Raw genomic sequence first — 19,872 nt, forward strand, 5'->3', positions numbered from 1 at the left:
TTTATTAGCAGAAGGAATAACAGATGGGAACAAATAGTACTGAAGTGCTGGTAGTGCCCAAAGAGGGATAGTGGTAGTAGGATGACTGATGCCCTTTTTAAGATCTCTTTTTCTTTTCCAGGAACGAATATTAATAAATGTCCAAAATGAAGCTTACTTTGCTCAATACAGCAATATCCAATGTCTGGTGAAGCTGTCCAGGAAGCCAGAATGCCAATTTGTCTTCAAGTCACAAGACTTGTGGCTGTTAATTTCAGATGGAACTGGAGAGATGACCATCTCTCATGTAAATCATGTGCTCTGTACTGAACTCCCCATGTGTAAAACAGAGGTACTAATCCTTATTCAGATGTAAGAACTTAAGTTTGGAGGAGTTTTGAATATCTAAGCACAGGACTTATCCTAATTCCTTTTTCCTCTCTAAAATTTAAGACTTTCAAAGTTCTGAGGGCTTTTTTTGGGCTTTTGCTCTCCCATGAGAGGTACAGATTGAATCTGTCTGTTGCTCCTTGAGCTTCACATTACAAACTGTGCAGTTCACACCATAATTCTCACTGTTGGGACAGAGAGGGGGAAGAACAATTTGGCATCTTCCAGCAAACTGCAGGTCTGGGCCCGTGTTTCTAAGACGTAGCCAAAAGATAAATCTACCTTTAGAGTTTTCAATTGAGAACTCTGAGTCTCTGGGAAATGAGAACAAACCTTCTGGGTTTGTTCTGGGACCCCTTCCCTTGCCCACCTTGTTAAAAGAGGGCTGATTCACTTGCCATCAGCACTTTGGACAGATGGGAGGATGAATGTGTGCATTGTGTCAGTGTCTCCAAGCCTTGTGGCTGTTAGTCTGTAGTCTGTAAGCAATCAGTTGTAATGTCCTCCTGGTCTAACTGTGGGCCTTCGACATGCTCAGAGTAACGTTTAAAGCAGCCATGGTAGATGACTGTGTCTGGAAGTGAACACTTACTGTAGATAATCTAAAATGACAGGTCTGATAAATACCACTGGTTAGATTCTGATCAACCACACATCATCTTTCTGATTCATACCAGAGGAATTGCCTTCTTCAGATTCCACACACAGGCAGCATCCTCCAGGGAGAGCCTGACGTTGTAGGCTGTTATTACTCACTTCCAAGGGCACACCTCCAGCAAGTTTCTGGATAGCTTCTTTTACCAGCTAACATTTTCTGCCAATTTTGCTGTCTCTGTTAACTTACTATAAAAATGCATTCCTTTTAAAAATCAACAAGATAAGAGGTGCACACTGGGTGCTTTATTCACCAGCTGAACAGGAACACTTAATTTGCAGAGCTGCTGAACACTAACACCTCCCTCTGAAGTTCCCAGCAGCCACAGAACAGGCTTTGCCTCTCAGAACCTGCCTTTTTATTCTCCTCTCAAATCCATATTTAGCATTTACCTCTCAGCATCCACAGAACGAGGTAGGGCCATTTGCCCAAACTCAGTCTCCACTTTTTTCCAAATAACCTTTATACTTGCAAATGAGTCCAAAACTGTGGGATTCCACCTGCCTGGGACATGCAGATCTTCATAACTCACAAGCTGTGAGGCACACATAGCTGAGCCTCATTCACAAGATAAGGGGTAATGGTTCTAAACTAAAAGAGGGTGGATTCAGAATAGATATAAGGGAGAAATGTTTTATGCTGAGGGTGCCTTGGCACAGGTTGCCTGGAGAGGCTGTAGGTGCCCCATTCCTGGAAGTGTTCAAGGTCAGGGTGGATGGGGCTCTGAGAAAGCTGATCTAGTTGAAGATGATCCTGTTCTGCAAGGGGGTTGGACTAGATGACTTTTCAAGTTCTCTTCCAACCCAAACCATTCCACAATTGTATGATTTCATGCTGGCTCCAACCACCTCTGTAAGTCAAAGCTATGCTGAAGGCAAGGTGGCATGTGGGAATTTAGCCCAGTATATCAAATCCCATCCACATCAAAGAAACAAGAAATACTCAATAGAACTCCCAAACCTTGTTTCAATTGTTCTTTTTCCTTTGAAAACCTGTAAACCTGAATTAATAGCAACAATAAAGCAGGAGTAAAACAAAAGGCTTTCTGATTAACACAACACACGACCACATGATTAACTGGTTTTAGAGCCCAGTCATTTAACAGTGCTCTCTCCAAGTTATTTTCAAGATGCAAGGAATGTGTTTGCTCTCCAATGAAGTGCAGTACATCATACCTGTCTTCTTACCTAACAGCGTGGTCGATGGAACAGTGTCTGATGATACTTTGAGATGGAATTCCGTTCACCCACACGACACGGATCAATGGAAATCAACAGAAGATCAACGGGAAAGAAAAGCCACAGAGAATGAAAACAAGGTTAGCTGTATCTCACACTCTGCAGATTCAGTCTATAGGTCATATTGGGAAATGTATAAATGCAAATAACATTTAGAAATGAAAGAAAAGTCTGGCACTAGTACCTGAGTAGTAGGAATTCAACAAAGATTTGCTCTGAAGGGTTTTGCTTTGGACAGAAAATGAACAAGGAGAGGGTGATGCTAGGTAGGAAAGACATAAGGAAAAGACTTTAGACATATATTAAGAGAGAGAGAGAACAGGGAGAATGTTCCTCAAAGAACACAGTAATATGGAATACATAAGGCTTATCAAAATGAATTATATTTTTCATCTCAACATGCATATTACATTTATTACATTGTCATTATGATGGATTTTCTTTAATATAAGCATTCCAGACCCCATATAGTATTATAGTTATTGTAAATCAATGTGTTCCTACATGGGACACACACATAGGACTTTACTCTAGATAGTCTTTTTTTAACCAAAGGAACAAAGTTGTGTTTTTGCCTCTAGGAGGGAAAAAAAAAATCCTTCAAAACAACCTCCAAAACACGTACTACAAAGAACCAAATGCAGTATTAACAGTGAAATAAGCCTGCTCAGACACAGTGTACACCAGGACCACAAAATACACAGGCAGAGTAGCAGGTTTCTTGTTAAAACAATACAAGATAACAAGAGATTTCTTCTTCAGCCCAGGACTGTTCATAGCAAATCCTATAACCCTTTGCCCTGTCAGCTGGATTCTTTCAGCATCCCAGCATTCTCCCATTAAAGCATGAGCTTTCTCTGGATAACAATCCACAAATTATTTCCATATTAATCAAATATTTATGGAAAGGAGGCAGTGTTCAACATCCTCAGAACAGATTATTTTCCTGATAGTAAATTTATGAGGCTGGTTTATATCTACAATAGCACACATGTACATTCTTATGGTAATCCATCATTTCTGAAGGCATATTCTTTTGTTATCGTTCTGTATTCACTCTTGGAGTTACAGGCACTTATTTATCTCCTCCTCAAAATATTGGGAAACAAGCCAATTCAAATCTCAGTACATCAGAAAGATGACAATAGGTAACAGAAAAAAACCCCTATTCCATTATCCAATAAAAGCAGGTAAAACTCAGTGTACATCAAGGTAATTTCAGAAGCAACTTTTCTGTCTCTAGAGCAAACACCACTTCAAAACTTCAAGTTATTCCATGGGGTGAAACAACGAAGTCACCAGTCTAGGGAGTTTCATCAAGTCAGCAGGATTACTTCCTAAGCAGTTTATAATCATCTGGTAAAGGAACTTGCTCTTGTTCAGCATTTTCCCCCCATATTTTCAGGCTTACACCACTTGAAAACATATTAAAGGAATTGAATTTCTCATAGCTTAGCCTGCTGGAGTTCTGCCCCAGCTGCCTTCAAGCCATAAAGCAGCTCTCCTTTGGGCCCTCTTATACTTTCTCCTCTATCTTTGTCGGCCTAAATCAGACCCTCCTCTCACTGTACTTGGAACATGGTCACTTTTGCAGATAGATAAAACTAAAGTCTAAAAAGAACAATTTGTTTCCCCAACAGTTGGGGCCTGAAGCAGGAGTCAGAAACTTGTGAGTACAAAAGAACTCGTTGCTGCCTTTCCAGGACCTGCTATCAAGAAATCACTTTGGCAAAGCTCTACATCTCACCTCAATGACTTTGATTAAAAATGGTACCAAATGAGGTTTATGAAAAGACCCATATTTGTGAGACAGGGAGGTGATTTCTAGATTTGGAAGAAAAAGGGGAAAAAAAACCCCCAAAACACCAAACTCCCCAAATTTGCCCAAACTTTGGAGAGCTCATTCATTCCCATAATCGTATAGTGCAGGATTTGTACACAGTGCTGCTTCCTAACTAGAGGCTCTTCCAAGCACCAGCGTGTGCAATCACACAAAACACTTCCAGAGGGAATTTTGTGTCAGGGTAGAGATTCAGATTTCATTAAAGATTCTTTTTGTACTCCCTGGGGTGGCAAGTGAGGCCACACAGATCTCTTGAGCCATGCAGAACAGTGGAGGCTCCTTCTTATCCTCAAAATGATCCTCCCTTGCTTTTTATAAGATTTTTTGAACTAGAAAACCCCATAAGAATCCCAAACCAGCATGAAAACCAGGAAAAAGCATTTCAGTGTTTTTTCCTTTTGCACCTTTGATGAAATGTGGCTTGTTTCTATTTTAAAATTCATTTGATAATATTCCACTAAAGAAATCATCTCCTGGCCATGATCCTACAAGGCCTTGGACTTCATTTAGCAGACATCCTAACTAAGGAGTGAAAATCATCTGTGGGAGAGGAATCTAGCTGCAACTATATCTTGATGTAACTGTCAGTTTCGACTCAACAGCAAATCAAAAGACTTTGTCATTTCGCTCATCACAAAAACACGGGATATGGAAGGGTGTGAATTTAGGTGTTCCTTTGTTAAAAGTGATCCTTAAAAACAAGTGACTATATCTGCCTCTTCCTTGTTCTTAATAGTAAAAGCAGACTAACTTGGGAGCTGTGCAGTAGTGCCCACTGATGCAAAACTCAGTTCCCCTGCAGCTTCCAGAACACTGACATATACCTGCAACATTAAAGCCATCCAGCTAATCTGTATCAATGTCACTCCTGAATGTTGTCTGGAAAGCAGTCTCCTCCCAAACTGAGATGTCACAGAGGTAAAGAACAGCCTAACAAATCAAGTCTCTAGCAAAACTGCCTGCATTTTAAGAGATTAAATCCTCAGAATCAAATAGTTCCTGACAGAAACCCCCCAAAGGATGTTACGATGGCTGTGCTGGCGACGTGGCATTCTCCTGGACAAGCCTGCTCCATGGCACTTGAGTACTGCCAAGCCAGAAGAGTAGTTCCCTTGTACAGGATGTATCATTAGTGCATCATTGCTGAGATGCTGCACTACTGCATCTCCCATCACATCCATGGGCTGCCAAATTGCACACAACTTATGTGCAGTAACAACCCCTTGAACACCCTCTTGCTTAGTGCACAGATACTGGTGGCTGATTTTAGGCCCATCTTGTTTCCCATTTGTCACCTTGTTTGGAAGAACTTTTTCACCAAGAGGGTTATTTAGCATTGGAATGGGCTGCCCAGGGAGGTGAGGGAGGCCCTGTCCCTGGAGATATTTAAAAGACACATAGATGAGGTGCTGAGGGCAATGGGTTAGTGGTAGGCTTGGACTTCATGATCTTAAAGGTCTTTTCCAACAGGAATGGTTCTCTGCTCGCCTTGCATCGAGACAATGCCCATCCATGCTGGTGCTGTGCCACTCAGAGGAAAACACCACTGCCTTCTACACACTCCTGCAAGCTGGGCTCAAGCACTGCAAGCACCATCATCTACCTTTAATGCATTTGGGATATGTTTTTGTTATTTAAAAGCATGATATTTGAGAAAGTTAACAACTATGATGAGCCTGCTTCACCTCCACATAATCCCTGGGTTAAATCAGACCAGATGGAAGAGCCATGACCAATCTACCTTTCAGCAAACACCTATTTGGATCCCATATGGTGTCAAAGACAGAGGCTGAGTCCATACAATCTCTTCAGTTTAAACTCCTGTATGTACCAGCAAGAATTCTGCCTCAACAAAGACTAACAGTGTAGAATGGAAAGAGATGAGGGGCTTTGATTAGGCCAGGAAAGGTAAATGTCCATTTTTCTCCCACTTTTAAGCAAGACCTGAGGTCTTCCTTTTCCAGCACAGAGGCAAGAGATTTTTCCAGAATACAATTACATTTGATTACTACATTATCATTATTCAATATTATCAATTTCATCACAAGTAAATGATAATTATTCTGCCAAATGGCAGAATTCCAAACTGCAAAACAGGGCTGTGGGCTCCCCAGCACCATGTCAGCCTGCACAAAGGACCTGCTGCACTCAAACAGCATGGTTTTATGGGTGATGCCATTGGCATCACTTATACTGAATATATAAGCAATTTCCCCCAAAAGCACTGGGATAGAGTAGGTGAAGAAATCTGCACTCTTACCCACAGCAGAGTCAGAATGGTGACTCTTAATGGCAAAAGAACATCTGTTACTACACTCATAGAGGGGCTCACTGTAATTGTTCTGGCTTCAATTAAAATTACTGGAACAGGAAGGAAAAACTGGAGGGAAAAGACACACGTCCTGCAAGGACATTGTCACCTGGAGATAAACTTGTGAGCAAGGCATTTGATAATTGTGAGGTTTCCTACTTAACAGGTTGTCTCACTCTATTGCTTTTGTGAGCTAGCAAGGTGATGCTGGGACTGAAAACACTCAGCTTCTTTTAGTGGACTTTCTTCAAAACAGAGAGTATTTCCATGTCACTGCTAAAGCCAAGCTGGGCTCCTGTCACTGAGGGTTAAGATGGAGAGGATGCCTGCCTGCCATGAGATATCTGCAACTGCTATGTACTGTTGGGAGGTAAAAGGGCAATTTAAGCAGGAATTTGACTGCTGCTGAAGAGACAGCTGATTTCAAAAGCTAGGATGGATAACTTCCTGTAGAACTCTGTTAGTTAGCAGGCAAGTTAAGAAGTAATCCTATTCTGTTATTGAAAAGTCAGGCCCATATAGAACCCTCAAGTATTAAACTCTATTCAGGCAGGTTTTTTAAAAGGAAATCTTTTACCCATGGAACTCCTGTATCAGCACGTGCACACCACTGCACAGAACTCACCTCCAACACCTCAGCATCCTGGGCTTGGCAGTAAAAACTGTGGAGGAATCGTGCAGGCTGACTGGGAATTGTTTCTCATGGATATAAAGAGGGAAAAACCAGAAAAGAATCAGCCCATGACTAGTCTCAGGCTGTGTTAGAGAGGGAGGGAGTGATAAACTCTGCAGTGATGTCAGACAAGCAAAGGACTAACTGATTAAAAACCCCACAAACCTGGAGGGATCCTTTTTTAACAAAATTATAGATACACCTTATTTTCTATTTTACAAGTAAATGACTCAGCTGTTTTAATCAGTCTCTCAAATACCAAGGGGAAAAAATGAGGTCACATTTCAAGCTCTTATTTTTCTAATCAGACAAAAAAAAAATCCCCAAATTCTTCAAAATCCAAATTCTGAAGCAAATGTTAAAACCTGAATGTTGCCCATTCATTTTGAACAAGCTACCTCTGCTGTTTCTAGGATGTCTGCTACAATGCTGTCCTCTGATATCCTGTCTTTCAAAGATATGAAGCACTGACAACTCCTGCTGTCTCTTTTGGAGATACAGCTACTCATCACCTGGGAAAATTAGATCTTGACTCAAGTCAATTTAATACCAGAGGGAAGCGTTCACTGCTAGCCTTGACAGTCCCCAACACCTATTTATCTGTCTCACAGGTATGTTACACAGAGTGGCAGTAGCAATGCATGCAGATGGTGTTTGACATGACCTACAGAGGGAAAAGAAGAATGCACTCAGCCTGTCCCACTGCATCTGAGATCCCAACAAAAGGTCTCAATGATAAAACACGTTTTGTACCCTAAACACTGCCACGTTAGTCATTAAGGGGAAAAAAATCAGTTCACTACAGGTGCTTAAGGAAAACCAAAGAGTTTTAGTACATATTTGTGCTTCAGAGCTGTTCTCTGTTCAAACTACCAGGCTAAGTGTTAAAAGGAGGAGTGACATTCCCAGAGTGACTAAGTTAACATTTATTTAATAGGAGAAAGTTTACAAATCCACCATGCAATGCCCAATGCTCACAACCTGCATCTAGCCAGGCTGAAGTATGACTTTGTGCTGCTTTGCCCACAAAACTCTGCCAGCTACAGGAGTCTGGGTGATTCACAAGTATAATCTAAGGTTAGTTTTACTGAATCCATGTGAAGAATAAACCGAGGACACCAGTGAAAGCAGAAACACTGTCTTTCCACTCCAATTCTCTAACCAGGAGACTACATTTTCTTTCATAACAGTTTCATACAGAAGATGTGATTTCATCCCACAAGTCAGCTAAGTGATTTGATTCAACTCTTCCACTCACAAAGGGAAAAAGTACTTCTACAGAGCAAATAAACATGTATCTTTTGGACCTTCTGATGTAAGTATTAGAACAGACTTCATAAATTATTCTCAGTAGATTTAGAGTCAGAAGGAATGCTCTCCACCTAACTGACAGTTAAAACGTGGGCAATGTCAGAGACACTCTGACAACTGACTTCTCTTGAGCTTTTGCAATGATCCCTAGTGCTGTCACTGCTAGCTCCTTGAGATTGTGCCCATGGGAATAGGTCCTTTTAAGAACCCAGAGCTCTCCAAGGGGGACATATCCATTGCAAGCAAGTTAAACTTACTGAATCCATTAACATCTTGGCAGCTGGAAGAAAAAGCTTCTTCATTGTGAACAGCACTGAGTTTGGTAGAGGTCTTGTCAGAAGTAGCCACAGGACCCATCTCCCTCTGCGTGCTGGTCTGAGTCTCCTTCTGCTTCTTGGCTAGCTTCCTTTAAGGGTATTTTGAAGAGGGGAGAAATCAAGGTCAGTTTTCCCTCATTAAAAAGAAAGCAATGACAAAATATTTAGAAAGCTATGCTTATCCCACTCGGTCAGACATGCAGGGCATGTGACAAACTGCATGAGAGGAAACCCCACCACTTAAAAATATCTGCTGTGGAGCACAATGAGTGCAGTGATAACTGTCTTTGAGCTCAGCTGTCCCTCCCAGTAACTCCTCTTGCACAAACCTGCATCACCCCAGCAGTGGCAGTGCTATGTCATCCTTGCAAAGTGGGGCCAAAGGTAAAGCCCCCGGAGAAGCTGAGCACATGGGATGAGGGCAGTGCTCAGAACTGCTCTCCAGGAGGGAACAGGACATCTGCAGACACCCCACGGGGCAGCTGCACCCAGGGTTTTCTTTGGGTGCTCCAGTGATGAGTATGACCTGACTCTGTGCAACCTGAGAGCTGGAGCAGGAGTTTTGCCCTGGTCCCCAGGCAGAGCGATGAGGACAGCAGCCTCTGGTAAATTTTGCCACACATCCAAACTGCACTGAGGACTGAAAGGTGTGGCAGATTAAAGGCTGAAGTTGTTTTAGAAATGCCTAAATATGCCTCTGTTCTGAGCAAAACGGGTCTCCTCTTATTTTGAGGAGACCTCAAAACCAGTGGCAAAAAGCAGAAACACTGCCTGCTCTGAGAGCACTAACAAAGCCAGGAACAGGAGAGGCTCCTCTTTTGCAAACACAGCTAATAATAAGAAAAATGGAGAGAAGCAGGAAAAGTGATCTGCTAAGCTTCCAATGACATTTGACTGCCCTGTGCTTTGCTCGGATCGGAGAGTAAAGCTGTTTAAAAATGAATGTGTGACATTCTACGACCCGCCCCTCGGAAAAATATCACACACGTCCCCAGCACCAGCAAAGAACTTTGCTTACACCACTGCCAAAGAGAAGCAAATAAAACAAAATAAAAGGGAGAACAACAGATTAAGAAGGAGCTTTAGGTTTTTTCTCTCCAAGAAAAGTCCTAATCCTAACAACTAAATCATTTTGCAAAGAGGTTTTTCTTCTCTCGACTGACACGCTTATGGGAGGTACTACCCAGCTTTTAAACTTCATTAGATTCTTAAGGGGGTGTTCCTTGCAACGTATTCCAACAGGCTTTATTTATTCACAGCACATGTCAGAGTGGCATTTACAAGCAAGTTCAAGCACACAGCTGAGCCCCAGCCCTCTGTGAGACGGGTAGCTAGGCCAGGCATTTGCAAGGAAGGGTGAAAGTGAACTAAAACCTTTTTGCCTGTGGCTGTGGCAAATGGCTGTTTTCAGGCAAGGTGATAATCCAGAGCAGGATCAAACAGCTTTGTGGAGAAGTGCCCAATGTTTAGATGCAAACTTTTGAACAAATACATCTGTGTCATCTGCTCAACTGGTTGAGGTTCAGGCTTTTATGGCTGAAGCTTTCAATTCCAGCCCATAGCTATTCAGATGGGGTGCATAATTACAGAGTGCATATTTAGATCTCACAAAATCTCCATGGTGTAGCCACTCCTGCAGATGAAGATGCAAACAAAGGAACCGTTCTGGAGTGATGAAGCAAAAAGCTGGTGTTTAATGATGTTAAAAGCTTTGCTTCCAGTGTTCAGCAATGTTAGCACAGTCAGATTTATTAACTGCAGCCATGGGAGCCCCCTTTCTTTGTGCTATGGTACCTGAGGTAACAACAACAGCCTTGAAGTGTATTAACCCTCCTAGGCAGTTATTTCAATCCTTTAGATTTGCTAATCACATGTGGCTATGTGAACTCTTTGGCAACAGGAGTGGAAATTTCTCAGTGGGAAACACTGATCCAAAATGCCAATGTCCTTAATAACAAGCACTCAGGGCTGCTGGGGTGAGCCACTGCAGACAACCACCACTGGGGTTCCGAAATGGGGAGTCGAAAATGGTGACTTCTTGATTAAATCCAGATTCATTTATTCGTGGCAGTAATTATCTGTATGTCCCATTGCCTGGTGTATCTTTTGGGAGATGCCAACAAGCTACAAAGAGCTGGAACTGGCAAACTCGTTTTCTCTTTAAGGGAATGAGCAACATTTCTGCATGTGTTAGGCAGGATAAAAATAACCCCAAACCCAAGCCCTTTAGTCCCCATATAGGCCTGCTTACAAAAGCCCTATGCAAAGCAGTTCTACCTGGTCCTGTAGAAGACAGAGAGGCCCCTAAAACATTGGCTTGAATGCCTAAAAAGAAAAGGTGACATGAGTTTAAAGGTCTCAATCTACCCTTGCACACACAAAGCAGGCTGCTGGTGGGTGGGCCAGCGAACGCTGATGCGTGGCCAGAGAGAAGCCCCACAGAAAACGGTTCTGCATCCAAAAACACCATCATTTCGGTTCCCACCTCTCTCCCTCTCTGTTCCTAGAAACACTTTGTCTAAATTTAGAGGAGAAAAGGCAGACAGATCTCTTTTGAGGATTTCAGAGCTAAAGCTTGCCAGACACATCAAGGGGCTCTCGGTTTCTAAACGTGCCTTTTCTGCCTCTGTTACATGTCTGGATAGAGTGGCAGCACAGGACTAAGCATATTTCGTCCTTACCATCATCATAATTCATAGAAAGGATTATAAAATCAAATGACTAGTGCCTTCTAGAATGTTAGGGATATGACTTAAACCCACAGCTAGGTAGAGGTTTATTTCCCAGCACATCAAAATGCCTTTGGAATTGGAAAACCATTTATCTAGGAAATGCTGTTGCCAAAAATAGGGCACTTGAAGAGATCTCTGTGAATCACTGACAAGCTGCAGCAGTGACATGGTTCCTGCTCTCCTTACTGGCCAGCCTCCCCTAAATACAACAACTGCAACACCCAGATGAAGCTGCTATCAGTGCATTAGTGTCAATCACGGCTGGCTGCCACAAGCCTGCACCCAGCACAGCCTCTCACCAGGCACTGAGGAGACACTTCTTGTCTCATGCATTATGCAGTCAAAAAGGGGAAGAAAAAAAGGACCAGGCAGATATTTGGAAGAGGAGTCTGATACAATCAACACAGGGGAAAGAGGCTGAAATGTCAATATATGAATAAGGTGATATTAATGGCCGTGCTACGTTTAACTGTGAGGAAAATGTGCCAAGAAGCAAACAGGATTGCATACATGAGGGTTACTGGGTTGGCCTTTTCAGTTGAAGAGGGTTTGTAAATGAAGAGATGGTGTTTACAGGCACTATACACACACAGGAGGGATGAGACAGAAAGATGCTCCAAGCAGAACTAAAGAAATGAAAGCAGCTGTATAATCAGCAGGCTGTTAAAGCTGCCCCAACTAAAGCAATGCAAAGAACTGCTGGCAGGGAGCCTCAACTAGGGGTGAATTTCATAGAATCATAGAATGGTAGGGGTTGGAAGAGATCATCCAGTCCAATCCCCCTGCCAAAGCAGGTTCACCTAGATCAGGTCACACAGGAACGTGTCCAGGAGGCTCTTGAAGCCCTCCAAGGAAGGAGCCTCCACACCCTCCCACACACTGAAAGAGTTGTTTGTTATGTTTAAATGGAACTGTTTGTGTTCCAGCTTCATCCCATCACTCCTTGTCCTGTTGCTAGATACCATTGAAAAAGGTGCTGCCCCAACCTCCTGACACCCACCAGTGAGATATTTGTAGCTATTAATGAGATCTCCCCTCAGTCTCCTCTTCTCCAGACTAAAATTGGGGAAAAGAAATTAAAGGATGTAGATTTAATTCAGCTATTTTTGAAACTTCTACTCTTATCAGAGAACAGATATAAAAGGCTGAAGCATAATATTAAAATTGGGGGAGTTCCAGTTTAATAGCCAAGGAACACAAAACTGAGTATCAAGCACTAAGCACTTACTGCCATGGGCACCCATCAGAAAGCTCAAGCCCCATTTCCAGTCAGAAGCACCTGCACTGTCAGATTCCTTTGCAGAGGTCTGGATAAACTTCAGGGATTATATTTTAAATGCAGCTTCAAACTCATCTCTTAACTTTTTATATCAATTTTCCATGCATGAATGTTAAATCTGTACCTGCCACTCCTGAGGAGCTCTCGTACGTGTTCGTTGACAGATTTAATTTGAGCTGTTTCACAAGGATGGATTATATACACTCTAATGTGGATTTGCATGCACAGGTAATTTAGACATTAGGTATAGATCACATAAGTTAAACATGAAATTTCCTCCTACAGACAAGAATTGCATATTGCCCTCATTTTCAATGAGCAATTTAAGGAAGCTACAAAACACAATCCCTTGCAGGTATTTGTGCACAACAGCCTGCTAGGAGTACACATATTGCTTATGATGGAATCTGCACAGACTTAAAGCAGCCATGCAAATACCCAAGTGGGAGCACTGATTAAATAGCACTTCTATCAAAAAAGGGTATCTGTCCCCTAAACCTGGAGCAGATAACAAATTCAATTTGAAAGAACAGTTTCATGCTGGTGTGAAAATAAGGGAGGGATTATACACGGGATTACGGTTTGCAAGACACAAGTATAATCCTCCTGCTCTGACTGAGCTGCAAAACTGAGCTTCAAATAAGAAGGGACATGTAGCAAAGGCAGAATGAGAAAGGTACATCAAGAAAACATGACCTACAAGCAAAGGCCAAAGGAAATAGGGCTCTTTATAGAAAAGAAAACCAAATAGGACTGACAGGTCTTCAAATGTATGAAAGGGCACCTCAGGGAAGCTGTTCTCATCCATGGGGGCTGGGAAGAAGTAAGGAGGCTATGCTATGGGAAGGACAGGGCATCTCAGACTTTGGGAAAGCTGTAAGCAGCAGAGGTTGCCCATCTTTCAGACAGACTGGGCAGGCAGGCTGTAAGAGCTCAGTCACTAGAGACCTTTGTTTAGAGGAAGAGGAATGGGTTAAAAGCAGTGTAGCCTTCTGGCAGCCTGACAGTTAAGCATCTCCTCCCATGCTCTGTAGGTCCTGCTTAAACCTTCAGCTCCTCACATGCTCTGTAGGTCCTGCTTAAACCTTCAGTTCCTCAAATGCTCTGTAGGTCCTGCTTAAACCTTCAGCTCCTGACATGCTCCCTATGTGCTGCCTGTAACCTCAGCAGAGCTGAGAAATACTCTCTGGCCTAAGCACATAGGCAGCTTACTGCTTCTTACAGCCAGGACAAGGGCAAATCCTCCACTTACAGGCAAGTGTAGAGAGAGCTTCACTTGCATTTTTTTCAGCATCTGCCATGGTGAAGCCCAACTCAGGGCAAGTTATTGCAGGAGCAGAGGGGATTCACTAGAGTAAGGGCAACGTGAGGAGCCAGGAGCAGCTGCATCACTTTAACTGACAAACCAAACACCACTTGACACAAGAAAGTGATCTAATGTAAGTGAAAAGATGCTCTGAATATTTTGCACCATGTTTATATAAACATAGGGCCTTGAACAGCATAGGACTGCACTCTCTAAGCTTTACCTGATCAAATTTACCACTATTTTTAGAAGATATTTACTTGCAGCCATACAGACTTTAGACAAGGCAGGTGCACGTGGGAGCCATACAGTGTGGTTGTGGTATAGACAGCCAGCAAACACTGCCCTCTGTAAAGTTCAGGCTGGTAATCACCACACAGACATGTTCTAAACATAATTTCACTTTCTGGATTTTAATTTATTGGTTTTTAAAAACTATGCTTTCATTATACTGGCAGAACCACCGATTCCTGGGTCTGTTTTCCCCACATCTAGTGAGAAAATCAGTTTCTTCTCAAAATTCTGGTTTAGCAAGCCGACCTGTGCAGGCAGATCCCACCATCCATGGAAAATTACGGACCTATGAATGCATGCACATGGTTACACAGAGCCATGCCTATAAACCATCTTTTGTTTCTTTTCAAATGTCCTACAGATAGTGGAAATAAACTCAGCATAAACTCTGTTACTTCAGAAAAAGCAAGTATAAGTTCAGGGGAATCGAGTTGGAGGCCTGTGGCCAGTGGAGTTCCACAGGGATGGGTTCTGGGGCCAGTCTTGTTCAACATCTTCATCAACCACCTGGGTGAGGGCACACAGTGACCCTCAGCAAGTTCCCTGATGGCACCAAACTGAGAGCACTGCCTGATTCCCCAGGGGCTGTGCTGCCATTCAGTGACATCAGGACAGGCTGAGAGTTGGGCAGAGAGAAACCTCACGAGGTTCAACAAGGACAAGGGCAGAGTCCTGCAGCTGGGAAGGAACAACCCCCTGCACCAGGACAGGCTGGGGGTGACCTGCTGGAGAGCAGCTCCAGGAGACAGACCTGGGAGTGCTGGGTGAGAATAAACTGACCATGAGCAGCAACGTGCCCTCGTGGGCAAGAAGCCAATGGCAGCCTGGGGGCAGCAAGAAGAGTGTGGGCAGCAGGGCAAGGGAGGTTCTGCTCCCCCTCTACTCTGCCCTGCTGAGGCCTCATCTGGAGTCCTGTGTCCAGTTCTGGGCTCCCCAGCTGCAGAGGGACAGGGAACTGCTGGAGAGAGGCCAGTGCAGGGCCACCAAGATGATCAGGGCACTGGAGCATCTTCCTTAAGAGGAAAGGCTGCAGGACCTGGGGCTGTTCAGTCTGGAGAAGAGGAGACTGAGGGGGGATTTCATTAACATTTACAAATATCTCACTGGTGGGTGTCAGGAGGTTGAGGCAGCACTTCTTTTCCTGTTGTATCCAGTGACAGGATAAGGGATAATGGAAAGAAGCTGGAACACAAAAGTTCCAGTTAAACATAAGAAAAAACTATTTCACTGTTTCAGTGAGGGAGCCCTGGCACAGGCTGCTCAGGGAGGTATTCAAAACCCACCTGGATGTGTTCCTGTGTGACCTGATCTAGGTGGACCTGCTTTAGCAGGGGATTGGACTGGATGATCTGTAAAGGTCCCTTCCAACTCCCACCATTCTGTACTTCTGTGATTCTGTGACAGAATCTCTCCCATATAAAGAAAGTCTCAGGTGAAATCACCATAGCAATTAAAATTTGTATGAAATGAGGATGGGAGTTGAAGGGGCTTTGTGCATTGCAGTCATGTCCTCAGTACTCTGTTCTAGACCAAGGCAAAAGGAAAACAGTCACTGGCCACTGAGTGTCCTTTTCTCATCAATAACATTAAAGTGAGGGTTTGGAACACATCCATGCATCTGTGTATCTCTGTACTCTGATTTGATATCACTCTTGATTATCTGCAACCATGATCAGCCCAAGAGAAAGAAACCAAACCAAGCCACCACCACCTCCACAGCAAACATTTCCTTTCATTTTCTTGGTGCAGAAATAAAAAAGCCTTGGCATGGGTTGCAGTAGTTAAAAGTGTTGTTGAAAAAGAGGTGCCTGTCATTAAATTCAAAACCTTCTTTAAACCAGATGAGCTGCTGTGTCTTACAGCTTCAGCTAGGAAAAAAACCAAAAACCTGCAGATGTGGACAGGCTGCTGCATCTTACAATGTGACAGAGCTGGAGATTCTATACAAACCTGAGACAACACTTGTATTGGTGTAAATGCAGAGTAACTCCTGTGGAAAGGTTCATGCATGACCCCAAGGGTGGGGATGCAATGAGTGCATCAGGACAGGAACTCCTAGTTCTGTGTCTCTCTCTTCCCAGCACAAAACCAAGTTCTGATCAAGGATAAGCCACAAACTTTTCCCAATGGATAATTTGAAGTACACAAAATTATATCAGTCTTGCACCATTGCTTAGCAAGTGAGGAATAGAGGCCTCCTGGGTTTGTACTTCCACCTAAAGTGTGTTTAAGATCTTTACAGCCTTCTCCTTCAGCCACAAGAATATCCCTTCCTGTATGTTTGTAGGAAGTTTCTAATGATGTTCTGCTATACAAAACTCCCACAACAGTGTACACACAAAAAGGCTGCTCTCATGTGGTAATAGTTTTGAGTGTTTTCACTGAAGCTGCAGGTACTCAAGCATCTTACAGATTCAGATTTTACAGTCCTGGATTGCAGAACATAAACGCTGTCAGAACATTGCCAGGCTGAAGGCAGAGAGACCAGTGCAATGCTTATGGCCCTTGTCTGCAAAAAACAGTTATTCATAAGTCTCTGCAACTTTAACAGACTTCTCACTAAGACCTTGTTAGGAGAGTTAGGGTAGGATATTTCGATCCCTAACAAGAAGAAATGCCAGTATTGCAGATGACCAAGAGGAATTCTCTGAAAGTAGACAAGAAGCACAACTCTGAAGCCCAGAAACTGAAATTAAATATGAAGTGATGTATTACACATGGTTGTACTACAGGTCTGCCAGCAGATCTATTTGAGAATCTGCTTTTCAATACTGGGAACTCATTCACCAGAATTTTGCTTCAGAACCGAAACATTCACACAAAGCCCTAGCATGGGGACCAATTCTGGTTTTAAAAGTCTATATATGTACATCTTGCTGCTCTTATGCTCAAAACCTTGCAGGAAAACTTAAATCAAACCTCTCTGCTAATAAGAGGCTGCAGCAATTTCTACCAGCTTTGGCTAAGAACTACACAGTCCTTGGCAATTTAAGATTTTCATCTGTGATCATAACGAAACATCCTATTGCAAGTGATATCTGAAACACAAAACTCAATAGAACTTCATCATATATTCCTTTGTGGCTTCTCCTGCTTCTTCCCTTGCTACTGCAACATCTCTTGTACCCTGACTATTGTTCAGGGTAAAAAAACAAACCAACAAATCAGAGCTTGGTTTTGTGGGATTGGGGAACAGGCCAAATGCCAACCTGAAATTAAATGCTGACATGTGCAGCCTGATGATGGAAGTATTTATTGTGTGATGACTACTTATGTGTTACCTCTCCCATAGTGATGATCCAGCTAGCAGAGCTCATGCTTGATGGGGGTGTGTGTGTGGGGAGGTATCTGAGACCCCATAAGCACAGAGCTAAGAATGAGCTCTCTGCAAAAAGATGCTGGGTGCAGTACTAGGGAGATACAGTCAGATGACTTGGGTTGTTGAATCTTCTTCTCTGAAGACATTCAAAACCCATCTAGATGAGTTCCTGTGTGACCTACTCTAGCTGGTCCTGCTCTGGCACGGGGGTTGCACTGGATGAGCTTTTGAGGTCCCTTCCAGCCTTTGAGATTCTGTGACTTCTGCAACCTGAGCTCAAACCTCCACTGAGTGCTTTAGTGGGCTGCTATGACCACAAAAGCTGGCCTGATGATACCTCTGTCTTTCCTCTATTGTGATATGCTGCATGGTGTACATCTGCCTTCTTAAATCTCCATAAAACACTTGCTTCTTCTCCTGCTGAAGTTTATTGCAACCTCAGGCTTGGGTGACCTCCAGAGGTTTGTCTCTTCACTTTTACTGAGTCATTCTGTTCCCTGAGTAGAAAAGTTCTGGTATATTGAGCCACAGAAGCCATTACAAGACAGCAGAGACACCAGTTATGAATACCCTGATTTCCTCCATATCAGAGTAGTCCTCAGCTGACTGCTTAAAGCAATCAGTTGTGCAGTTGTAAGAAGGAGTCACACAGGGCTCAGAAGTTAATTCATCTTTTTAAATATGCAAATCTCAAACCAAAATAAAGCAGGGAATGTTCTCACCACATCCTGCCTGCTGGAAGAAGCCAAAACTATAATGGAAAACTGGGGGCTGAATTTTTCAGGCAATGGTGCAGACTGGTTGTAGGGACAGCAAAACAGCAGAGCAGTGCAGAGGGCAATTTTCTGATGTTCAGGAGAAATGGGAAGGAGAGGAAAGGCTGTAGGGAGAAATACAACTGGCTGGTAGCACCTACACACTAACACCATCTCCTGCTTAAACAATTAAACTTCTGTAATCTGATTACTTAAGGTCACATTCCACTCTCAGTGAACTAGTGAGAAGTTAAGAAGAAATGGAGTTACTCTGCATTTACAATTAGGTTATCAGGCAAAGCCAAGGCTCATGATGGTGTTTTTGGGCTCCTCACACATTCAGCAAGTGGGGAAGGTTCCTCTTTCAATAATTTTCTGATAGATCATTGAGAAGCAAAATAGGTGGTACACAAGGATCCTCATACTTAATTCCTTTGCCCTGTTCTTTGGGTGTTAACCAACTCATACGGAAAAGAAATCAAGCTCCACTACAAAGGCAGAACATTAAGGCACTTACTGCACTGACCTGCTCAACACCTGCCAGATGTGTCCACAGGACAGAGGTATAAGACCAAGACAAAGATGAAATGTAGGAACAGGCAAAGGGGGAGCTTGCTGGGGTGGCAGACTAGGAGGGACTGCTAGTAGCAGAGCAGACAGGGCCATTTTGACAACGTTGTTGATGACAGAGCTCTGGCAATTCTGGCAGGTTGCTGCTTTGGGGACAAAGGTTTAGGTCAGTGATACAAGTGCTGCTTCTGATAGACAGAGAGGGGAGACCTGTCTCAGCAGTAACAGTTGCCTCCTCCATCCCTCCCAACCCTCTAGTGGCAGCTAAAGCATCCAACTCAATTCTCCAGGACTCTTTCCTCACATCATTGACCCAGTCCTCTCCTCCTCCTGATCCTCAGACAACTATTACCATGGTAGAAACAGCTTGGCCCTGATTACTTTCCAGCCCCTCAATCTTTAGACAACAGATGGCTCTGGAAGTACTGATGTGTGAAGCAGTTTCATCCAACTTAACAACTGCCTTAATTACGCAGCATTGTCATTAGGACCGGACAGGTGATTTACTTCTGAATATCTGAACCATTTCATCACTCAAGGATCTAAACTGACACTTGGAACTTGCCAGTTCCAAGATGTTTGCTGAGATAGTGTCAAGTCTTAGTTGTCAGAAAACTTGTGTTTGAAAAAAGCTTCTCTGCATAACTGAGAAATTCCCAACAATAACTTGCAGGTGTGAATTTCCCTGCAGTCTGGCTAAGCACATGGATAACTAAAAAAGGTGCAGTTGGGACACTGTCCATTAGGATTTGAAGGACTATGAACTGTAACTGACCTATCTGTGGATACTGATGTGTTTGCAGGAACATTTATAGGTGAAATGGTAAAACAGGGAAAAAGTAAGGGCGTGAAACTGAGGAAATAAACCACAAGTTGCTGGAAGGACAAGGATAAATGGAG

At 43.2% G+C, this 19,872-nt stretch overlaps 1 protein-coding gene across 1 annotated transcript in view; it reads right to left on the reverse strand.

The window, feature by feature from the left end:
• The window catches only part of PTPRT (protein tyrosine phosphatase receptor type T), a 475,736-nt gene that overhangs the window by 42,691 nt on the left and 413,173 nt on the right, over positions 1 to 19,872 (reverse strand). The window contains exons 17-20 of the mRNA XM_062008833.1: positions 10,995 to 11,042; positions 8,658 to 8,806; positions 2,447 to 2,524; positions 2,212 to 2,247 (exon numbers count right to left, since the gene is read on the reverse strand). Of these exons, the coding sequence (XP_061864817.1) occupies positions 2,212 to 2,247; positions 2,447 to 2,524; positions 8,658 to 8,806; positions 10,995 to 11,042 (311 nt within the window). The remainder of the gene's footprint in view (positions 1 to 2,211; positions 2,248 to 2,446; positions 2,525 to 8,657; positions 8,807 to 10,994; positions 11,043 to 19,872) is intronic.

This window comes from Colius striatus, chromosome 16 (genome assembly GCF_028858725.1).
Source record: "Colius striatus isolate bColStr4 chromosome 16, bColStr4.1.hap1, whole genome shotgun sequence".
Lineage (NCBI taxonomy): Eukaryota > Metazoa > Chordata > Aves > Coliiformes > Coliidae > Colius > Colius striatus.